This window comes from Lithobates pipiens, unplaced genomic scaffold, assembly GCF_037356315.1.
Source record: "Lithobates pipiens isolate NorthernLeopardFrog02 unplaced genomic scaffold, aLitPip1_a1.2 Scaffold_24, whole genome shotgun sequence".
NCBI classification, from domain to species: Eukaryota; Metazoa; Chordata; class Amphibia; order Anura; family Ranidae; genus Lithobates; species Lithobates pipiens.
Genome location: NW_027507786.1, coordinates 21,176,823 through 21,192,554, shown reverse-complemented (window position 1 = coordinate 21,192,554; position 15,732 = coordinate 21,176,823). Strand labels below are relative to the sequence as shown.

General features: G+C 46.3%; 1 protein-coding gene across 1 annotated transcript in view; it reads right to left on the bottom strand.

Annotated features, from left to right (window-relative positions):
* Positions 1 to 15,732, bottom strand: part of PDE3B (phosphodiesterase 3B) — a 140,151-nt gene that overhangs the window by 59,043 nt on the left and 65,376 nt on the right. Inside the window, 5 exon segments of the mRNA XM_077453679.1 lie at positions 462 to 601; positions 2,116 to 2,213; positions 3,511 to 3,706; positions 7,198 to 7,304; positions 12,254 to 12,396. Of these exon segments, the coding sequence (XP_077309805.1) occupies positions 462 to 601; positions 2,116 to 2,213; positions 3,511 to 3,706; positions 7,198 to 7,304; positions 12,254 to 12,396 (684 nt within the window).

Here is a 15,732-nt window from a genome sequence, read left to right as displayed (position 1 = left end):
TTATTTATGGTAATGCACTGGGGTTCCTCTCTCTCTTCCTTTTTCGGCTACATTTGAATTTACATCGGGGCTGAGATCTGGTACCAAGGACTGGTGGCATCTAAAATTTGGAGGTATTGATAGAGGCCAGACGTTGATAAGCCGGAGAACACAAGATCTTCTCCTCCCGCTACAGTGCAAACATTCGGGATCAGTGCAGCCCCGTTGTCACCCCGCATTAGGTGGGCTTTTCTGGCAGGATCAAAGGGTATTTGTGAGACTTTATGAAGGGTCTGAGAGAAAACCTGGAAATACGGATTCAATTATAATGAATGAAGCGGCACCTTATTTTATTTTACGGGAAGCCGGAATTTTACTAGAAGAACTTTGCGACTTTTTGAACGAACTAAACCCTTACGGGGCGCCCTCTTCTGCTTTGGCTTGAAGCCTATACATTTGGTGTCCGGGTTCTGCCCGGGTACCTCAGGCTGCTGGTTTGTCGGCGTTTTCTCCAAGTATTGTCCGTCGTCCTCCAATAACGTCCTGTGGTCTCCCTGGACTCGGCTATCCTGAAGTTTGTCCTTTAAGTGCACAGAATCGGCGGGATTGCTGGAGGATTCACCTTCACAGGAAACACAAAACTCAAAATTTCAAAAAGAGAAAAAGTCTTGGAAAAGGTTTGATTTCCTCAATTCAAATTTTGATACATTTCTAATCAAATCTTTTCCTTATAATACATTGTCATCAAACAATAATAGACTGTAATGCAGTGGCGTAGCATGATTGGGGGGGGGGGGGGGGGGCAGCTGTTGCGGTATCAGGGGGTGTGATTAGAGCGGGGAAGGGGGCATCAGGGGGGTGTGATTAGAGTTGGGAGGGGGGTATCAGGGGAGTATCAGGGGGGTGGGGGGAGTATCAGGGGGGTGGGGGGGGTATTAGGGGTGGGGGGAGTATCAGGGGAGTGGGGATTGTCGGGGGGGGGAAATTAAAGTGGGGGGGTACAATTAGGGTGGGGTAATATAAGGGGGGTAACGGGGGTGTGATCAGAGTGGGGAGGGGGGTGTAAGGGGTGTGAGATCAGAGTGGGGAGGGGGGTATCAGAGGGTGTAATCAGATTGGGGAGGGGGTATCAGGGGGTGTAATCAGATTGGGGATGGGGGTATCAGGGAGTGTTTAGAGCAGGGAAGAGGGTATCAGGGAAAGGGGTATCAGGGGTGTGTGATCAGAGTGGGGAGAGGCGTATGATTAGAGTGGAAGGGTTATCTAGGGGTGTGTGATCAGAATGTGGGGGGGTATCTGGGGGTGTGATCAGAGCGTGGGGGGATTGGGGGTGTGTGATCAGAAGGGGGTATGATTAGAGTGGGGGGGTATCTGGGGGGTGTTATCAGAAAGGGGGGTGCGATCAGAGTGGGGAGGGGGGTAACAGGGCGGTGTGATCAGAGTGGGGAGGGGGGTATCGGGGATGTGAGATTAGAGTGGGGAGGGGGGTAACAGGGCGGTGTGATCAGAGTGGGGAGGGGGGTATCAGGGGTGTGAGATCAGAGTGGGGAGGGGGGTAACAGGGCAGTGTGATCAGAGTGGGGAGGGGGGTATCAGGGGTGTGAGATCAGAGTGGGGAGGGGGGTAACAGGACGGTGTGATCAGAGTGGGGAGGGGGGTATCAGGGGTGTGAGATCAGAGTGGGGAGGGGGGTATCAGGGGTGTGAGATCAGAGTGGGGAGGGGGGTAACAGGGCGGTGTGATCAGAGTGGGGAGGGGGGTATCAGGAGGTGTGATTGTGATCGGAGTGGGGGGGTATCAGGGGGGTGTAATCAGATTGGGGAGGGGGGCATCAGGGAGTGTTTAGAGCAGGGAAGGGGGTATCAGGGGAGGGGGGTATCAGGGGTGTGTGATCAGAGTGGGGAGAGGCTTATGATTAGAGTGGGGGGGTATCAGGGGGGTGTGATCAGAGTAGGGAGGGGGTATGATTAGAGTGGGGGGGTATCAGGGGGGTGTGATCAGAAGAGGGGTATGATTAGAGTGGGGGGGGTATCAGGGGTGTGTGATCAGAGTGGGGAGGGGGTATGATTAGAGTGGGGGGGTATCAGGGGGGTGTGATCAGGGTGGGGGCAGTCAGTGAAGTGGCGGGATGCTCACCTGCTTTTCTTGCCTGGCTCTCGGCACCGGACTGCGCGCTCGCGGTTTCCGCCGTCGGTTCAGAACTTGAAAAAGACTTAAAAATTTTGTGTCCACAACTGGAGAAGAGAAAATAGAAAGGTGGGGGAAGGGCTCTGTATACGGGGGGGGGGGGGGGGGGGGTGAAGATACAATTTATACATTTCTATAGATTCGATTTTTTTCTGCAAATTGTGAATCTTCACTATAGAAGCAAAATCCTCTGCAGAATATCGCACTATGGATCTGTCTGGAGGGGGAGGGGAGGGAGCGATGTTCTGCAGATCTCTGGAGAGGTCAGTGATGGGATAATCTGCAGGAAATTACATTTCACAATCACATTTTCTTCAGCACAAATCTGCGTATCAATAACCAATAATCACCCGAAAACCATCACCACCGAGTCCGGAAGAGTTTTCTCTAAATTTTCCTACAAAATTCTGCAAATCGAAACACCAAAACATCTCATCGATCCCACAACTGTGTACATCACTACCCGGACATTAGAGTGTAAGCTCCTCTGTACAGAGACTGATGTGACTATGGGGGAGGGGACATTAGAGTGTAAGCTCCTCTGTACAGAGACTGATGTGACTATGGGGGAGGGGACATTAGAGTGTAAGCTCCTCTGTACAGAGACTGATGTGACTGTGGGGGGAGGGGACATTAGAGTGTAAGCTCCTCTGTACAGAGACTGATGTGACTGTGGGGGGAGGGGACATTAGAGTGTAAGCTCCTCTGTACAGAGACTGATGTGACTGTGGGGGAGGGGACATTAGAGTGTAAGCTCCTCTGTACAGAGACTGATGTGACTGTGGGGGAGGGGACATTAGAGTGTAAGCTCCTCTGTACAGAGACTGATGTGACTGTGGGGGGAGGGGACATTAGAGTGTAAGCTCCTCTGTACAGACACTGATGTGACTGTGGGGGAGGGGACATTAGAGTGTAAGCTCCTCTGTACAGAGACTGATGTGACTGTGAGGGGAGGGAACATTAGAGTGTAAGCTCCTCTGTACAGAGACTGATGTGACTGTGGGGGGAGGGAACATTAGAGTGTAAGCTCCTCAGTACAGAGACTGATGTGACTGTGGGGGAGGAGACATTAGGGTGTAAGCTCCTCTGTACAGAAACTGATGTGACTGTGGGGGGGAGGGGACATTAGAGTGTAAGCTCCTCTGTACAGAGACTGATGTGACTGTGGGGGGGAGGGGACATTAGAGTGTAAGCTCCTCTGTACAGAAACTGATGTGGCTGTGGGGGGGAGGGGACATTAGAGTGTAAGCTCCTCTGTACAGAGACTGATGTGATTGGCTCAGTGATCTCTGTACAGCACTGCGGTATATGTCAGAGCTATATAATATAATAATAATTTTATACCTGTTACAAATATGGCTTGCAGGTTGTCGGTTTTGTGTCTGGAAATCCTGAGAAGTGTGCGGATACCCCATAGCTTTGTGTAGCGTGACGCTGGGTTTGGTGAGGAAATCCGCGGTGTCGGGGAACTCTATAGGCGATCGGGTGAAGGCGGAGGCGTGGCTGGGCGAGTTCACTGGGCTCAGGCTGGGAGAAGTACCTGGAAAACAGCGAGATGGAGAACGATGAGAGAGAGTGGCGCGCTTGTCAGACTCCTGTAGGGGGGTGAATACATTTCCGCCAGTCCCGGGACCCACAGCCACCCCCGACTTCCGCTATTAGATGACTTCACCTCTTACATTCCATATATATATATATATATATATATATATGTATATATATGTATATATATATATATATATATATATATATATATATATATATATATATATATATATAGATATATAGATATATAGAGAGAGAGAGAGAGAGAGAGAGAGAGAGTTCAGGTTTACCCCAAACTTTATGTATTGCCAAAACTTTTCATTTTTGTTAAGAAAAAGTTAAGTTAAAATCAGGCAGATTATTTCTCATTGTGTCTCATTGGTGAGATTTTTCCTTCACTTCCTGCCCTGAAGACACAACAGGAAGTGAGAGAACGCTACAAAGTGAGGGAAATTTCCATCACAGACAGGTGACCCCATTGGAAGATTTCCCTTTCTTGCTGCTCTGTTAATGAGCATTATATTTTGTGGTTTCCATTACTTACAGTCCCGGTGACAACGCTCACCAATACAAATAGAGAAAGGGGGTGGGGGGGGGGGGGGGAGGGGTCATTCTCACTAACCGGGACACAGACAGCAATAGAAAATAAAAATAAAAACCCTTCTGCATTCCATCCAAAAAATAAATCTATTTGGCTTTGGATAAACTTTAACCATTTAAGGATTTTGCACCTAAGAGATATTTCAGCAAAGTTTTCGGGGATTCATCTCTTATGTCATTTTTAAATAACTTGGACAAGCTTTATACCAGAAAAAAAGGAGCTAAAGGGAGAAGGGAAGGAAGGGGTCAAATTAGAAAAAAATGCATATAATATATATATATATATATATATATATATATATATATATATATATATATATATATATATATATATATATATATATTATATATATATATTTATATATATATATATATATATATATATATATATATATATATATATATATATATATATATATATATTTATATTATTTTTTATTTTTTTTAAATAACTTTGCCATGCTTTGTACCGGGAAAATATCAGACATAATAGAACATAAGAGCTAAAGGGAGAAGGGAAGGAAGGGGTCAATTTAGAAAAAATGCATAATATATATATATATTTTTTTTTTATTTATTATTATTTATTTATTTTTAAATAACTTTGCCCTGCTTTGTTAGAAAAAAATTCATATAATATATATATATATATATATATATATTTTTTTTATAATTAACTTTGCCATGCTTTTTACCGGAAAAATATCAGAAACATAAGAGCTAAAAGGGAGAAGGGAAGGAAGGGGTCAACTTGGAATAAAGTTTTAAGTTTTATTTTTTATTTTTTTTAAATAGCTTTGCCATGTATTATTAACCAAACATTGGCGTGGAGGTAACTTCATACGCCAACTAAGTAAACATGAGTCTTATTGGATCCATGAAACAAGGGTTCTCGCCCCGAGAGGCTTGAACGTGGATTTTGATTTGAATTGCTTCATTTCGGACAGATAATAATAATAATAATTTTTTCTTTTTTAATTTTAAATCTTATATATATATATTTTTCTGATTAATATATTTCTATATATATCTTTTTATATATATTTTGTATATATATATATATATATATTCTCTTATGATTATTATTATTTTTGTATTTTTATATCTATGTATTTTTCATCATTTGGCATTAACCCATGCGTGGATCAGTGTAGCTTGCTGATGATATCAGCGGCCATGTTGCTTTACATTTTATTATTTTTTTCATTGCCAGTAATGTTGGACTGATTATGAGATATACACATGTGTGGCCTTATTTCAGTGCCATATTATCGCATTGCTTTTTTGGCAATTATACTTTTTTATATATTTTTTTTCTTCACATAGTTCATGTGGGAATAACTAGAGGATTGCTGCATGTTGCTATTCAGTAAGCAATACTTGCGCTTACCTCTGGTTTTGTTTTTTTTTTGTTTTTTATCTATATTGTTTTTAAATATATATCTTTCCTCTCTCTCTTATAGTGTTATTGTGCGCAGATCTGTGTTCCGGTGTCACGTTTGATACGTACCTCCCTGGCACTTGCCTTGCGCACAACTCTGCTTCTTATTGGCTTAATATCAGTGTGTTGGCTTAAAAGCGGCCGTCCGACGTCAAGTTGTCACCGCTGATGAAGTCCCGCCTACTCTTTGGGACGCAACGCGTACGGACCACGTGACTCGCGCCGTGACATCATCCGCAGGCTAACCACGCATGGTATTCGTTGTCTCTGCTTTGCACTCAGCACTGGAGATCAGTGCTTACAAATGTGAGTGTAATTTCTCTTTACTTGCTTTTAAAATAAATTTATATCAACGGAGAGCACTAGATTTGCTTGTTCTTTATATTTATACATGAAATCATATTGATCTGGTGACACGGAGGAGGATCTTTCCTGGGAGTACTTCCGTTTGGTCTGCTGAAATCTTATGATCTACCCTCGATGGGAACATGTGTTTTTGACCTGTCTGATATATCAGGGGTCCATTATTAGAGGTGAGAGTCCAACTTGTTCAATGGTGAAGGGATCGCATCGTCACTTGTTATATTGATTGAAGACACACTGCACAAGCGGATTCTTCCTGATCACTGCACCTATTATTATTCATCTATTTTTCATTTTATGGACTTTTTATATTATTATTTATTTGCGCTGTACTGTTACTTTTTTACTTTGTAATGTGGGATTTGGTATTTTGACCTATAGTATTCTAGCTGCATTTTTTTCACTTTTTTCACTAATTTTTTTCACTTGTTTTATTGGTTTTAGCGCTGGTTGATTTTTTATCTTATACTTGCCATGTATTATACCAGAAAAACAATGGAAATTTAAACAGAACAAATTATAGAATAAAATGCAAATATTTTATTTATAGTATTTTTTTTTTTTATTTTTTTTTTATGAACACGTCTTTTTGCCTACAGATTACATAGAAAATAAAATATTTTTGCAAGAAAATTTTGCTAAAAAAAAAAAAGAAAGCCTAACGTGTCCTCTAAAAACAATGTGTATAATAATTTGTTATGTTAAAACAGAACTTTTTTTTTTTTTTTTATGTTTTAGTTTTATTCACTAGGCAACCCTCCACTCCCCCTCTTTTCAGCCAGCCTTCTGATGAAAAACAAGATGGCGTCTCCAGGTTGGGCAGTGCAGCAGTTTTTTCCACATGACAGCAAAACAGGAATTGCTGGGTAGTTATGTTTTGTAACTTACCCCATAAGAAGGGGTTAATAATTAAATAAACCCTGTTGGGGGGGGGGAGGGGTGGTGTATCACCTCTATAAATAATGACAGTTATCACGGAATAAACTGGAGCCCATAGTGGGAATGTAGAAATATCTCCATAGGGGGTGGACAATTGAATGGATGCCGCCTCTCCCAAACCCCCCCCCCCCCTCTGCACCTACCAGCTCTCCGGGTGCCCATGTGCGGGGTGAGGGTGACCGATGACGACCGCTGCTTTGGTATGGTCAGGAGGTTGGAGGTGAAGGGCCCGTTTGGATACGATCCTTGGCTGCAAAAATAAGAATTCATAGATGAGGAGACAACAGAGAATAGACGGCTTTACCAACGTCTGCAGAAAGTGGAAGATAAGAAAGAAATATTATGGGAACAACGAAAGCATGGCGGCCGCTGACCGATGAAAATCTATTTATATTAAAAAAAAAAAAAAATTATATTAAACTATTTTCAGAATTTAGGTCTCATGCACACGAGCGCTTTGGCTTCTGTGTATCTTGGCATAGCCAGATCTAGGGGGTGCTGGGGTGGGCTGTCCTCTGCCCTACTGTACACTGCCCTAGCTGACCTTCCATTATCTGCCCAGCAGACCCCTGTCTTCTGGCCTGCCATCCCTATCATCTGCCCTACTGACCCCTGTACACGGCCCTACAGACTACTACCCCCCTGTACACTGCCCTGCCACCCCTATCATCTGCCCTGCTGACCCCTGTACACTGCCTTACAAACTACTGATCCTATCCACTACCCTGTTGACCCCCCATACACTGCCCTGCTGAACCCCCCCCCGTACACTGCTCTGCTGCCCCCCCTATACACTGACCTGCCATCCCTATCATCTGCCCTGCTGTTCCCTGCCCTGCCATCCCTATCTTCTGCCCTGCGAACCCCCTGTACACTGCCCTGCCATCCCTATCTTCTGCCCTGCTGACCCCCTGTACACTGCCGTGCCATCCCTATCTTCTGCCCTGCTGACCCCCTGTACACTGCCCTGCCATCCCTATCATCTGCCTTGCTGTCCCCTGCCCTGCCATCCTATCTTCTGCCCTGCTGACCCCTGTACACTGCCCAACAAACTACTGACTATCTATTGCCCTGCTGACCCCCCCCCCATACACTGCCCTGCTTACAACCTCTGTACACTGCCCTGCTGACCCCCCCCCATACACTGCCCTGCTTACAACCTCTGTACACTGCCCTGCTGACCCCCCCCCCCCCCAAACAAAAAAGCCCTGCTGACAACCTCTGTACACTGCCCTGCTGACCCCCCCCCCCCTTTACACTGCCCTGCTGTCCCCCCCATTCTTTGCCCTGGCATTTTCGTGCCCTGGGAGGCACGGTTGCAGCATCTGGCCCCACTGCCAGCAACCTGCAAAAATCTATGACAGGCCGAAATACAAGGCAGCTGGAAGCTGTACCAAGAGGTACTCGTATTTAGAGGGCGTGAACTGTCACATCCGGGGCATACTTCTCTGAAGAACCAACTGGTAAAGTGTTCAGAAGCTGCATATTTCAGCCTGCCATAGATAATGATAATAAACTCTCCTTATCTGCTTTGCTGAAAAAAAAACTGTTATTTACAGTGCTCAGTAGCTCAAGGCATTCAGGGACAGCCATCCAATCAGAGGCTCCAGCTGAACAATAATACTTCTCTTCAGCAAAGACAACGCCTCTAAGCGGGTCGAGGGACCCACCGGGCACACAAACGCCATCCTTTGCATTTCCTCTAAAATTCTCTATTCGGTTGGTGTCATTTTATGGCATCATGGAGGGAATTCATGTTTTAATACATTTATTTAATGATCCCATTTAGGTCTACATTAGAAAGCCAAAGTAATACGCGGATAAGAATAGAATGCGGTGAAAAGGGGGATTTATGGCGACTCCAATCAATAGTCACCATCAGAGTCATTTCCGGACAATCTGAACTGCACTTGGAAAGCGAAAGCTGCTGGCACCCCGTCCCTCCATCCCCGTCCCTCCATCCCCGTCCCTCCATCCCCGTCCCTCCATCCCCGCCCCTCCATTGTGTCACCGCTGAAGAGGGACAGCAACATCTGTCCGATGTGCAATCATTGCATGACATAAAAGTCATTTCAATAACTGCTGAGCCATGGCCACCATTACATCGCGGCCCCCGTGCCGAGCCATGGCCACCATTACATCCAGCCCCCCGTGCAGAGCCATGCCCCCCATTACATCCGCCCCCCATGCCGAGCCATGCCCCCATTACATCCCGCCCCCATGCCGAGCCATGCCCCCCATTACATCCGCCCCCCATGCCATCCCGCCCCCAATGCCGAGCCATGCCACCCATGCCAAGCCATGCCCGCCATTACATCCGCCCCCCATGCCGAGCCATGCCCGCCATTACATTCCGCTCCCCATACCGAGCTACACCCCACCTTTCCCAGACACATCTCTGACCTTCCCTGCTACAACCCTATTCCCTGCCACACCCCTGCCCATCCAAAAGAAACCTCTGACCTTCCCCGTCACAGCCCCCCCCCCCTTTCCCAGGCACACCTCTGACCCCTTCTTTCTAGTGACAGTAATGACACTCCACCCCTGGAGGGCAGCAAGGCAAAAACGATATCCCCTGAGAAGTGGATCATCTCCCCAATAGGTGTTGGGCTACCATACTTATGTGCAAGAGTATTTCTACTGTTGCTTCCCAGGCACACCCCTGACCATCCTGTCACAGCCCTATTCTTCTCAGGCACACCCATGACCATCCTGTCACACCCCTATCCTTCCCAGGCACACCCCTGAGCATCCTGTCACACCCCTATCCTTCCCAGGCACACCCCTGAGCAGCCTGTCACACCCCTATCTTTCCCAGGCACACCCCTGACCATCCTGTCACAGCCCTATTCTTCTCAGGCACACCCCTGACCATCCTGTCACAGCCCTATTCTTCTCAGTCACACCCCTGACCATCCTGCCACACCCCCTATCCTTCCCAGGCACACCCCTGACCATCCTGTCACACCCCTATCCTTCTCAGGCACACCCCTGACCATCCTGTCACAGCCCTATTCTTCTCAGTCACACCCCTGACCATCCTGCCACACCCCCTATCCTTCCCAGGCACACCCCTGACCATCCTGTCACACCCCTATCCTTCCCAGGCACACCCCTGACCATCCTGTCACACCCCTATGCTTCTCAGGCACACCCCTGACCATCCTGTCAAACCCCTATCCTTCCCTGCTCTTCCCCGTCACCCTTGCCCTTCTGCCCACCCACCCGTCTCGTGGTTTGTTTGTTTATTTCACCCCAATGTGATATTATCGTATTACAGCTGTAATCCCACAAAAAGGAAAATTGGGTTGGAACAATCCCCCATAATGACAACGTGATAGAAGTTTTTTGAAATCTTTGCAAATTTATTAAGAAGAAAAAAAATCCCATGTACATAAGTATCACAGACTCCTGGGATACCTGTCTCCGTGGGAGGAGCCTGTGATACCTGTCTCCGTGGGAGGGGCCTGTGATACCTGTGTCCGTGGGAGGAGCCTGTGATACCTGTGTCCGTGGGAGGAGCCTGTGATACCTGTGTTTGTGGGAGGAGCCTGTGATACCTGTGTCCGTGGGAGGAGCCTGTGATACCTGTGTCCGTGGGAGGAGCCTGTGATACCCGTGTCCGTGGGAGGAGCCTGTGATACCTGTGTCCGTGGGAGGAGCCTGTGATACCTGTGTCCGTGGGAGGAGCCTGTGATACCCGTGTCCGTGGGAGGAGCCTGTGATACCCGTGTACTTGGGAGGAGCCTGTGATACCCATGTACATGGGAGGAGCCTGTGATACCCATGTACATGGGAGGAGCCTGTGATACCCATGTACATGGGAGGAGCCTGTGATACCCATGTACATGGGAGGAGCCTGTGATACCCATGTACATGGGAGGAGCCTGTGATACCCATGTACATGGGAGGAGACTGTGATACCCATGTACATGGGAGGAGACTGTGATACCCGTGTACATGGGAGGAGACTGTGATACCCGTGTACATGGGAGGAGACTGTGATACCCGTGTACATGGGAGGAGACTGTGATACCCGTGTACATGGGAGGAGACTGTGATACCCGTGCACATGGGAGGAGACTGTGATACCCATGTACATGGGAGGAGACTGTGATACCTGTGCACATGGGAGGAGACTGTGATACCTGTGCACATGGGAGGAGCCTGTGATACCTGTGTACATGGGAGGAGCCTGTGATACCTGTGTACATGGGAGGAGCCTGTGATACCCGTGTACATGGGAGGAGCCTGTGATACCCATGCACATGGGAGGAGACTGTGATACCTGTGTACATGGGAGGAGACTGTGATACCTGTGCACATGGAAGGAGACTGTGATACCTGTGTACATGGGAGGAGCCTGTGATACCCATGTACATGGGAGGAGCCTGTGATACCCATGTACATGGGAGGAGACTGTGATACCCATGTACATGGGAGGAGACTGTGATACCTGTGCACATGGGAGGAGACTGTGATACCTGTGCACATGGGAGGAGCCTGTGATACCTGTGTACATGGGAGGAGCCTGTGATACTTATGTACATGGAATTTTTCTTTTCATTAAATTTGCAAAAGTTTCAAACAAGCTTCTCTCACGTTGTCATTATGGGGAATTGTTTGCAGAATTTTGAGGAAAAGAATGAATTGAATCCATTTTGGAATAAGGCTGTAACATAATAAAATGTGGAAAAAGTGCAGTGCGGTGAATACTTTCCAGATGCGCTGTAAATCGTGACATTTTATTAAAATCATTTGATTGGCATTTTGTTTTTGGTTCCATTCACCTCCCATGTAACTGAATAGGTCTCATATTTCACATAATTTATCAATAGAACTGTATAATTATATATGGTGATCGATAATTACATTTGCTATGTGATGCATATAAATAAAATAGAAAAAAGTGACAAGTTCACATAAAAAAATAAAATAAAAAAGTCAAATATTCGGAGCTCCTCGCAGATTATAGAGGAGCTTTATCAGTGTAAAACAATTTGGAGCGATGCTCAAAGGCGCCCTCTGCTGGACAACCTTCAGAAGGATCAGATATTCCGTGTCTATACTGTATAATAAATACATAAATGTGGTCAGATACTTCAGAAAAAAAAAAAAAAAAAAAAAGTCTCCTCTTCCTCTTACAATTTTTTCTATTCATAATGACATTTTATCCGGGAAAAAGAAGAATTTCCTCACCTTGAGCTGCTGTAATCCTGGTGGGAACGCTTTCCATTACTGCGCTCCCACCGAGAGGCCGCCAGCTCCATAGAGGGCAGACCCGACGCTCCAGAGCTCCGGCGCAGCTGTGGGGTGGGCAGGCTGCTGCGGCTGTTCAGTCCCTGCAGAAGAAATAAAAGGACCGTCTTTATCCGAGGAGCCCCAGACATACAAATCAACACTGAATCCAGCGTGCTGAAAAATCTTTGTGACGGGTTAAAGCAGGGCATGAAAATTTTGCTTTGAAGCTAGGAGCTCGTAAAAAAAAAAAAAAAAAGTTGGGAGGCAGTTTTTCTAACAAAGCTTATGGGCAGAACATGTAACATGTTCCCAAATCATCCTTTAACCCTTCCACAGCCAGAGCAGTTTTTGCATTTTAGGCCTGAAGATTACATAAAACCCCCCCAAACATGATATATTTTCTGAAAGCAGACACCCCAATAAGAGCAGTGATGGAGAACCTCGGCACCCCCGGATGTTTCCGAACTACATTTCCCAACTACAGTGCAGAGTGCCTGAGCATCATGGGAAATGTAGTTCCAAAACATCTGGGGTGCCGAGGCTCGCCATCACTGCCCCAGAGAATAAAATGGTGGCAGTTCTAATTTTTTTGTTACACGATACTGCCGCAAACACCTAATACAAACAAAATTTCAGTAGAAAAACAATAAAAGTAAGTTTTAGGGGGCAAATATAAAAGTCAAAGTTGCACCGAGTAAACAGATACCAAACATGTTGCGCCTTAAAGGGGTTGTAAACCCTCAAGGTTCTATACATTCTATGTATTAAGGTGAAAGACCTTCTCATCATGCTGCAGCACCCCCCCCCCCCTGGACCCCCCCATTTTACTTAGCTGAGCCCCGTATTTCTCGCCCCGGGGACGAGAATACCAGCTATGGCTTGTGTCTCATGTCCCGATTGGATAGATAGCAGTGCAGCCATTGGCTCCGGCTGCTGTCAATCAAAACACAATGACGTGGGCACCGGGGGAGGGGCGGGGCAGAGTTCTGCTTTCTGTGTCTATAGACTCAGAAGCCGGACACGGGAGCGTGGCCGCACGGGTGTCCCGGAAAGGACAACGCTTCTCCTGACGGGGGGGGCACGTGAGGAGGAGCCGCCAGGGCCGCTGAGGGACCCCAGAAGAGGAGGATCAGGGCCACTCTGTGCAAAACCAACTGAATAGAGGAGGGAAGTATGACGTGTTTGTTATTTAAAAAAAAAAAAAAAGCAAACAAGGGTTTAGTAACCCTTTAAATTTGCATGCGCCCGTGAAATGGCGACAAACTGCAGTAACCTAGACTTTCCATAGGCGACATTTTAAAAGCCCCCTGTAGGTCAGTTTAGGGTAAGGCTGCTTTCACAGTGGGGTGGCGGGTCTGTTAGCAGTAGCAGCTGAAGAAGGGGTTAAAAGCGCCTTTGTTGCGGCGATTCCGAAGCGCGGCCCACTCATTCCAATGGGCAGGGGCGGTGTAGAAGCGTTGTATACACCGCCCCAAAGATGCTACTTGCAGGACTTTTTTTTGGCGCCACACAAGCGCACCGCCCCCCACTCTGAAAGCACTCGGGCTTTCACACTGGGGGAAGCATTTTTCAGGCGCTATTTTTAGCGCCAAAACGCCTGAAAAGTGCCTCAGTGTGAAAGTAGCTGGTGGTAGAACTTTTGCTCTCATTCCGGCATTCGCAGCGATATGTTCATGGCAATCAACATTTTCAGGCGTAGGAGCCCCTTCACCTGCGTTTACTTTTGTACATGTGTATATGTGGTGGGGGGGGGGGTCAATTTTTATTTTTTTATAGGGGTTAATTTTATATTCTTGGGTGTAAGTTACATTTTTTACAATTAAAATATAAAAATCTTTTTATAAAAAAAACATATATAGTTAACCCATATAGTGTATGTGAAATAAATGGCAATAAATAAAGAAAATAATAAATAATAACATCACTTTGGGGGGCGTAAGAAACATCGTTGCATTTGTAGTTTGGACTATTTAACCTCTTTTTTTTTCCGGAGTGCGGTTTATCTATATACCGATATTTGGACATTAGAGGCATTTATTATTTTATGGTTTATTTTATATTTTTCATTTAGTTTATTATTGTTTAATGTGAATTTGTTTGGAGTAGTTTTGCACGACCATTTATTTCACATACACTATATGGGTTAATTATATGTGTTTTTTTGCAGGAATTTGTAGCGCAGCTTTTCCTTTGTCATTTATATTATTGTGTGGATCTCACATTGAGATGCAGCTATTTTTTCATTCACGTTTTACTTTAATATTTCATTTATTGGAGGAATATATTAGACAGAGCTGCATTGCCACCTTTTATATATATATATATATATATATTTTAAAGGAGTTGTAAAGGTTTGTGTTTTTTGAATTAAGGTGAAAAAACATCTGGCAGTCACCACCCCCCCTCCCCCTGTTTTACTTACCTGTACCCCTTCTTTCAGTTGTGGGGACACGCTGTCTCTCTCTCCACAGGCTCCAGGCTCTTGATTGGATAGATTGATAGCAGCGCAGCCATTGGCTCCCACTGCTGTCAATCAAATCCAATGACGCAGGCAACGGCGGTGCCGAGTGCTGCATTCGGCCTCTATGGACACCCAATGCTGGACTCGGGAGCGCACCCGCAAGGTAATCCCCCGGGAGAGCGCTTCTCCTAGGGGGGGTTACCTGATATGGGGAGGAGAAGAGGAGGATTGGGGGCCACTCTGTGCAAAACGAGCTGCACAGTGGAGGTAATTATGATATGTTTGCTATTTAAAAAAAAAAAAAAAATGACAATCACTTTTTTCTCCCCTATATTGGGGGGGGGGGGGGGGGATAAGTCTCCCTATGTCAGGGATATGCAATTAGCGGACCTCCAGCTGTTGCAGAACTACAATTCCCATGAGGCATAGCAAGACTCTGACAGCCACAAGCATGACACCCAGAGGCAGAGGGATGATGGGACTTGTAGTTTAGCAACAGCTGGAGGTCGGCTAATTGCATATCCCTGCCTTTGTGATATTTTTTGGTGACAGCTTCTCTTTCATGAGACTTCCAGGGCCTATAAATAACACCCCTCCCCCCCCCAATGCCTCTCCTGTGTACCACTGAATGTACTATAATGCACATCGCACCGCATATTACGATATTTCCTGGCCTTGATGGCTGGGGAAATGGTCAATGGGGACCATCCCATCTACTCGGTGTCACCCGCTATGCCGGTACCGGGTCCGCAGATGGGCAAGTGGAGTCCAGGAAACATAGCAGGTGGGGGGGGGACACGGGGTATGTGGAGCATTCGGGAGGCAGCCCTGGCGCCAGGTCCAAATTTCTTGTCGCCATGACAACCTGGGGCTTGTCGAGCCCTGGGTTAAAGGGAATGCTGACCTACCAGTAACACCTCCCAATCGGTCGTGACGAACTTTGAGCTTCAATACTTTCTGGAGGAAATGAACCCAA